This window comes from Xyrauchen texanus, chromosome 4 (genome assembly GCF_025860055.1).
Source record: "Xyrauchen texanus isolate HMW12.3.18 chromosome 4, RBS_HiC_50CHRs, whole genome shotgun sequence".
NCBI lineage: Eukaryota > Metazoa > Chordata > Actinopteri > Cypriniformes > Catostomidae > Xyrauchen > Xyrauchen texanus.
Genome location: NC_068279.1, coordinates 52,263,906 through 52,272,562, shown reverse-complemented (window position 1 = coordinate 52,272,562; position 8,657 = coordinate 52,263,906). Strand labels below are relative to the sequence as shown.

The window sequence follows — 8,657 nt, the reverse complement described above, 5'->3', positions numbered from 1 at the left end:
GGGATTTTGACCCTCACCCTTCAGGCTCAACATTAATTAGCAGTGATTTCCATTGTTTTCATGATTTAGTGATTAAGTAACTTTATGTATTAACCATGGACCATGGTATTAACACACTTTTGAGATGTGTGTGTATAAGTGGTGTTTTGGAAGGGGGTCTTCCAAAACAAGATAACATATTGGATATATACTTTAGCAGTTTGACATGGGTGTTTCTGCTAATACAAAATCATAAAAGTAACCTATAAAAAAAAAAGGTTTCAGCAACAGGATTTACAGTACCCTCCAGATGAGCTCTTTTTAACATTTGAGACAAAACACCATTCATTTTCATATACAGAAAAGCACAATTCTGTTGGATTTATATTGTGATTTAGACCAACTCTTTGAAAGTGAACAGAATGTTGTACTGTTGTTAAGTTGAAGATATAGCAAGTTGTTAGCAGTTTGTTAACCACATGCAGGTGAAGTATGACCACAGCAAAATAAACTAGAGAATATGAAGAAACCATATGAACAAATGGAAGAACAATGTATTATGCATCATTTGTACAGGATTTGTACATTTATGACCACATTAGATTGTATGTTTTTAAGATTAACATTTGAGTTATTAAAAATGCTCATTTGAATAGGTTATGCAGCTGAATACTGTAAAAGGTATGTATGAAAAAGAAAGTCATGCAAAATAAACATACACAAACTCTTTATTAACAATAAAGTAAATACAGTAAAACAATATCTAATAAATATGATTTTTAAGATAAAGACGACATAAAAAGGTATTGAACTGATTTAAAAGTCGCAATAAACTTGAAACGCATGTCATCGGTGTTGTCAGTGAATCCGGCCAATCGTGGATCAGTTGTGTCGTCATCAGAACCTGTGCAGCTGCTCTTGAGAAGCTGCGCTGGCTGAGTCCTCCGGCTACTCTCAAATCGCTCTCGCGGTACTTTGATGGCATACGTCACAGTCACATGGCGTCGGCGCTGTATCAAGTCGGACTAAATTTCTAACCGGCATGCACTGCTTCAAGTCAGCCGCCGATCGGTCTGCGCAAAGAGCTGCATGAAGTCGAACAAGCCTTTTGTTTAGGTTTTGTGCACACAAATCGGACTGAATTCTTGGGTTTCAGTCATGTGATTATGATGACGCGCGAAGGCGGAGCGATTTCAGATGGAGGGCAGGAAGTAAACATGGAGAATACGTCTATGGAGGAAACCGTTGCGGAGAGTCCGTATTGTACGAATTTAGAACCAGTTTCAAGAAATAGATACAAGGAGTTAGTAAACGCATATGTTGGACGTGACCCCGTTCCTCATGAAGATGAGTGAGTTTTCGGTCGAACTTGAAGATTTGCCGACAGTGGAGGCTGTTGACATCACCAACTATCTGGTCCTTCAGACATCGTACTACACCAGACAGCAAATGAAGGCATATAAAAGTCTGGAGGCGTACAACTTTTTTGTCAGCGGGTGGGTCCACAACCTCGGTACCAAACGGCTCCACGATGATCATCGTTTGGTCTTCGCTAGGGTGAGTGTTTGTTCTTATATTGTTTTATGTGTTAAGATGCTAGCAGTAACGGCTATAATGTCAATAAACATGCAACACATCTAAGTCATGTCTCAAGTCCTAAACTGAGCAAAAAGGCAGAAAATATATTTGTTAATCTATTGTTCATGTGTCCTTCTCTCTGTGATTTTAGTGTCCACACTCTCACCAAGATGAAGCCAATCTGCGCTTGTGTGCTGGGGAAAAGGGCTTCTGCCTCACCAATGATGGGGATAATGTCATGCTGGACCGGACTCATGACTACTACTACCAAGTTCAGGGACAGCTTCACATTCTGAGTACTGTGATTTTGTTGTGTGGAACCACAATGACATTTTTGTTGAAAGGATTTTGCCCGATCTTGAACTTTGGGATGATGTTATCCCTAAAGTTGAGTGCTTTTTTAGAAACGGTATACTTCCAGAAATACTGGGACAGCAAGTTACAAACTCACATGTGTAATGTAATGAAAGGATCCAGGCACTCTTGAAAGTGGGCTGTGTGATATTGCTGTTATATCTGTAACACTCCACAAAATAAAGTAGATTCTAACAAAATATAATGGGAACAAACGTCCCGTTTTTATAGGCTATGGAGTAGAAAAAATATACTCAACACTGACGAATAAACAATCAACCCAAGTGTATTTACAAACCAAAATAATATTTACAATAATACAAGACAAGGTGTGTGTAAGTGTATAAGTGGAATCCAGCGTGCACAGAGTTAATGACAGCGTTCAGATCAGCCTCACCGGGAATTTGTGTAGTCCGTGAGCATGATCAAAAGATGATGATGACTGGCTTATGTCCTCTGAAAAAAGTAATCCAGGCTGCGAGCCAAACGTAAATACTCCACGAGGAACGGCGCCCCAGCGCTTCCAGGTCAGTCAGCGTTAATAATCCAAAGCATGAATGAAAAGTTTTGTGAATGAGCGTACCCTCCGACCGGCATACCGGTTCCTTATATAGAAAGTCACAGTCTCTTCCTGTTTACGATGCGATTCACTTGAAGTTCTCGCGCGAACAGAAATCGGGGACAAATACACCACAGCTGAGGCAATTACAGAATACAGGGGAAAATAATATCACTAATAGGCAATAATGACTAAACATAATTAGTTTTTTGTCATAAACCTTATATATAACTTCCCCTTATGTGGCCACGCTACATAGACCCCCCCCCCCCCCCAGCCATCGGCATAGGAGGAGATCGTCCGTACCAGCGTTTCAGGTTAACCACGTTTAAAATATCTGTTTTACATGGGTCACCCCAACGAACTGTGTAATTTATTGGCCCCATTTTTTTTATTATTTCAGCTGGTCCCTCCCACTTGGGCGCTAGCTTAGCAGAGTATTTATTCGAGGAAGATGAGAGAGGTTGAGTTTTAACCCAGACTAGATCACCCGGCTGAAACTGCGCATGTTTCCGTTGGGCATTATAATATCTAGCTTGTCTGGCTTGTTGCACCCCTACTCGGAGCTTTACCTCCTCTGCCATGATGTTCTGTCTTTCAATTAGATTATACGAGGTTTGGTCAGGAGTGGGGTTTTTGAGGATTAACCTCTCTAGTGGACCGTGTGTAGCTGTCTGCCCATCATTAATTCAGCAGGTGCTCTACCTGTAGTTTCTTGATGTGCTGTATTGATAGCAAATCTTAATTCAGGCAACCACTGGTCCCATCTCTCATGATGTTGTCCCACATATGACGCAATCATCGTTTTTAACGTCCTGTTAATTCTTTCCGTCAAGTTTGTCTGAGGGTGATAGCTGGTAGTGAGTTTTTGAATACTTCCCCAGGATTTGCCGAGCTCTGCGAGCACATTGGAGGTGAATTGGGCTCCCCGGTCAGATATGATGTACTTTGGCACCCCCCATCGGGTAAAGATCTCTTCCCTGAGAATTTTGACGATCTTAGGGGTCTTACTATCTCGAAGGGGGAACAACTCTATCCATTTGGTGTAATAATCCACTAACACCAGTAGGTAAGTGTTTTGTTTCTTACTGGTCGGGAAAGGTCCCATGAAATCCATCCCCCAAGTGTGACCTGGTTCCGTAACTTGCGTATGCTGTAAGAATCTGCTTGGTTTTGTATTTTCATGTTTATATTTTTGACAGGTATCGCATCCTTTGACATATTGCCAGACATCCTTACGGACTGTGGGCCACCACGCCACTTCCAAGAGCCTCAGTAAGGTTTTCAGTCGTCCCAAATGTCCTCCCAGCGGGTTATCGTGTACGTAATGTAAGAATCCAGGAATTAATGCCTGAGGAACAACCAATTGGAATTTATTTCCGTTGTTCTTGACAGGAACCCGGCGATATAACACCCCCTGGTGGACCTCAAAGGTAATCTGGTGATCTTGAACCTTTCTGGTTTTTTGGGCCAGTTGGAGGAGAGACACCGTATTGTCATGACTTTGTGCTTGAGAGATTTCCTCTAACGTGTGGGGTATGTCTGAGGCAAATTTTGATGTAACTATGGCCATACAGGGCACACTTTCACTTTCTTGAGTTCCACAGACTCGTGACAAGGCATCTGGTCCCAGGTTCAGACATCCTCTTCTGTGATGAACTTGGAAGATGAATTGCTGCAGCCTAAGAGTCCATCGGGTCAGCCGAGAGGAGGTTTTAGGACTATTGAAGGCCCAAGTTAAGGCAGCATGATCGCTGTAAATGTCAAACTGTCTTCCTTCAAGGTAATGTCTCCATTTTTCCACCGCCCAGACCACCGCCAGACACTCCTTTTCAGCAGTTGAATAGTTTACCTCAGGTCAACGCAATGTTCTTGATGCATATGCTATCACTCTTTCCCCCTCAGGAGTATGCTGGGTAATGATGGCTCCTAAGCCCACATCACTGGCATCTGTATGTACCTGGAAAGGTTGATTGAGGTCAGGCTGCATCAATACAGGTGGGTCTTGTAATAGTTGTTTGATGTTCTCAAGGCTGGTTTGGCACTCAGGCGTCCAATCCCACTTAACTCCTTTCTTTTTCAGGTTATTTAATGGAGCTGTGATGTCAGCAAAATGGGGAATGAACTTGTGGTACCATCCAGCTAATCCCAAGAAAAGTTGTAGGGCCTTAAGGTCTTTGGGCGGGGGATATTCAGCTACCGCCCGGGTCTTTTCCTGATCGACCTCCACTCCTTTCTCTGAGACTATATGTCCAAGAAACTTCAACTGCTTTTTAAAGAAGTGACACTTCTTCATGTTTAGGGTAAGTGAGGCTTTGTTAAGGCGTTGCAGAATGGTGTTCAGATGTTGGACGTGTTCAGTCAAAGTTCGTGAATAGATTATAATATCATCAATGTAAACAAAACAAAACTTCCCTCTCAATTCTGCTAGGACCTTCTCCATCAGCCTCTGGAAGGTGGCAGCGGCATTCCGTAATCCATATGGCATGGAGCGGAATTGGAATAGTCCTTGGGAGGTGATGAAGGCTGTTTTGTCTTTACTACTTTCCTCCATTTCTACCTGCCAGTATCCTGACTGCAAATCCAATGTACTGAACCAGGAGGCGCCTTCCATGGATTCCAAGATGTCGTGGATTATTGGCATCGGATAAGCGTCAGGTATGGTCTTACTATTAAGCCTCCTATAGTCCACACAGAACCTGTAGGATCCATCAGGTTTGGGGACCAGGACTACAGGTGATGACCAAGGAGAGAAAGAAGGCTCGATGATATGGTCTCGTAGCATTTGTTCTACTTGCTCATCGATAATCTTTTTCTTGAACGGTGAGACCCTTTAAGCTCTGGATCTCAAGGGCATTTCGTCAGAAAGTATAATTTTGTGCTGTTCCACAGATGTTTTTCCCAGGACTTGAGAGGTGGTACGAGGCCAATTTTCCATCAGCGTCTTTAATTCCTCCTGATTGTCGGAGTCCCATCTGGGAACAACTTGTGAGTGTAAGTCATATATGGGTGAATTCCAGGTTGGAGGTAAGGCTGAAAATAATTAGTAAAATAATATAGACTCACAGCAGCGGTCGTGCCTATGTTTTCACCCATCAGATGTGAAGACAGCACCGGATTTATAAGTGCAGTTAGGAATGGATGATAAATATATCCTTTGCCTATTTTCAGTCCATATCTCCATTGTCCTACATCTACTATGGCTTCAGCGGCTCTCAGGAAGTCCAGACCAGCTATAAGGGGAAAGGCCAGGTGAGCATCCTTCATTATATAGGTATCCAACCTGCATACCTTGTCATGCCACTCATAGCAGACTGTTTTCTTGTTAATCGCCTGGTGCATTTTTCCATCAGCCATAATGAACCGTTGAAGAGGGCCTGGAGGGTCAGGTTTCGTTTCCCCTCCTAACTGTCTCCACAGGCTTTCCTGAATAAGGGTGTATGTGCTCCCTGTATCCAGCACCGCCTTCACCTCTTGTCCTTTTATGGTTATTGGCACTACTAGAAGGGATGTCATAGGGTGGGGTTGTGCCATGGACAATCCTGCTAGACCTTTGGAGGCATTTCGTTCAGGTGGTTTTTTATTCACCTTGTCTTTACCATTCAAATTTCCCACTTTCTGCCAGTAATCTTTTGACCCCATCCAGTCCTTCTCCACCATAGATCCCACCTTCACCAACTGTTCCACAGATTTCACCGTCCCTCTCAGACAGCCCGCAACCCTTGGGTTGATGTTATTAAGGATTCTGCTCACCATCTCCTCTTCTGTGATAGCTGGCTTCCATTTGAGGCAGAGGGCTCGGTAATCGTAGGCGAAATCTCTCAAACAAGTTGAGGTCACTGGTGCAGCAACCCAGTCAGCGTTGCTGCACCAGTGACCTCAACTTGTCTTCCACTTCGGTGAGGTAATCCTCTGGGAGAAACGCAGACATAAAAGCATTTTTGAAAGATTGCCAATCATTGATCTTGTTCTTTTCAGCCTTCCACCAGCTCTGAGCGGGTCCTTTGAGCACTGTACTCAGTGTGCCAACGAGCTCCACACTAGGCAGGGGTCTAATAGCCAGATAATTTTCGACCTGTTCGACGAAATGGAGTACGTCTGATGTCTCACAAGAATCACCGAAGGAAGGAAATTCCAGACGGATAGGGGGTCTCCCACAGAAAGACGACATACTGGGCATACATGAAGGGTGAGCCATGTTCGGTAGTTGAGCTCCCACAGTGACATCATAGGTAGCGTTGCCTCTGTTTACAGGGGGAAGTTTAAGTCTTCTTGCTGGTACGGGAGTTTTCAAGTCATTGACTGTAGATAGGGAAGAGGCAGGGTAAAAAGTCTGTATTTGAGAATGAGATGGGGTACTGGTGAATCTTAACTTTTTCATCTGATTTTCCCATCTTGCATCTCTCCGCAGGAAACAGTCAACCACCGCTCTCTCCAACTTCTCTATAGACCTCTGGAAATGATCTTCTACATCTGCTAAGACAGCGTCCACTCCCGGAAACTGGTTTCTCTATTAAGGGAACTATCTATAGACTGTTTTAACTCCTGTTCATTATGTTGCATTTTAGCACTAAGAGCCAATAAATCCACCTTAATTTATCAATCTCTGTTTGCATTGTTTGTTCCACATTTATATTCACTACATCTCTTTCATCATAATCATCATCATCAGCATCATCATCATCAGAAATATACATTGAACTCAGCATAGATGTTATTTCACCTGCCGGATTACGTCTGGTAACAAATGGGCCTGCAGTGAAATCAGCCACCTGAGTTTCATCAGAGCTACACCTTAACTCATTAACATCAGTCTCAATTTCATCAGTATTTAGATTCTGATTAATTCCTCCTTCATTTACATGTGTCTCTTCCTCCATATTTAGGGACACACAAAAAAAAAACACTATAACAAAAAGAAACAACGTAGTGTCCAACCACGTATGGGCTACCACTATGTAACTCCACAAAATAAAGTAGAGTCTAACAAAATATAATGGGAACAAATGTCCCGTTTTTATAGGCTATGGAGTAGAAAAAAATATACTCAACACTGACGAATAAACAATCAACCCAAGTGTATTTACAAACCAAAATAATATTTACAATAATACAAGACAAGGTGTGTGTAAGTGTATAAGTGGAATCCAGCATGCAAAGAGTTAATGACAGTGTTCAGATCAGCCTCACCGGGAATTTGTGTAGTCCGTGAGCATGATCAAAAGATGATGATGACTGGCTTATGTCCTCTGAAAAAAGTAATCCAGGCTGCGAGCCAAACGTAAATACTCCACGAGGAACGGCGCCCCAGCGCTTCCAGGTCAGTCAGCGTTAATAATCCAAAGCATGAATGAAAGGTTTTGTGAATGAGCGTACCCTCCGACCGGCATACCGGTTCCTTATATAGAAAGTCACAGTCTCTTCCTGTTTACATGGCAAGTAATCACGTGATGCGAATTCACGTGAAGTTCTCGCGCGAACAGAAATCGGGGACAAATACACCACAGCTGAGGCAATTACAGAATACAGGGGAAAATAATATCACTAATAGGCAATAATGACTAAACATAATTAGTTTTTTGTCATAAACCTTATATATAACTTCCCCTTATGTGGCCACGCTACATATCAATACGGTTGTATGAGACAAGATAACATTTTGACTATTGTTATGAGTGTGGTCTTTGTGAGTTCTGGCTGTTGTATAATTTAAATGAAAAGATTAAATTCCATTGAGAAGACAGAATTATACATGGTGGTTTATTTACAAGATTAGATTTTTCAACAATTGTTATAATAACAAGAACATGGTGTGCAATAACAGATTAGAATCCATTTCATTACATATAATACATATAGCCAGTACAATTGGACTAGTGGATAAAAGTATTACACTTGTTGAAAACATATTAACAGACTGATATGTGTCGGGGCTCAGGTACTACTACTCCATGTCCTCTTACTTATCATCATCAGAGCCAAGAAGCAGGGATCAGGTATTGGACACTACATGTGTGAGGGCTCAGGTACTGGACTGACTGATTATTATCCCTATCCCTCCCTCCTCCTTACTCCAATGGGTCAATAGACTCCGAAAGATTAGACAAGACACAGCAAATAACCCCAATCTTGTCAATCAATGCTAGTGCCTCACCTTGTTTTGTTGCCATGTGCTCTATGGGCATAG

General features: G+C 42.4%; 1 protein-coding gene across 1 annotated transcript; it reads right to left on the bottom strand.

Moving 5' to 3' along the window:
• Nucleotides 1-5,469: 5,469 nt before the first annotated feature.
• Nucleotides 5,470-7,350, bottom strand: LOC127641718 (uncharacterized). Its single transcript, XM_052124630.1, has 4 exons — nt 7,194-7,350; nt 6,349-6,772; nt 5,563-6,290; nt 5,470-5,531 (listed from the first exon to the last, which is right to left on the bottom strand). Exons 1-4 carry the CDS (start codon nt 7,348-7,350, stop codon nt 5,470-5,472), a joined length of 1,371 nt encoding a protein of 456 aa, XP_051980590.1.
• Nucleotides 7,351-8,657: the final 1,307 nt, after the last annotated feature.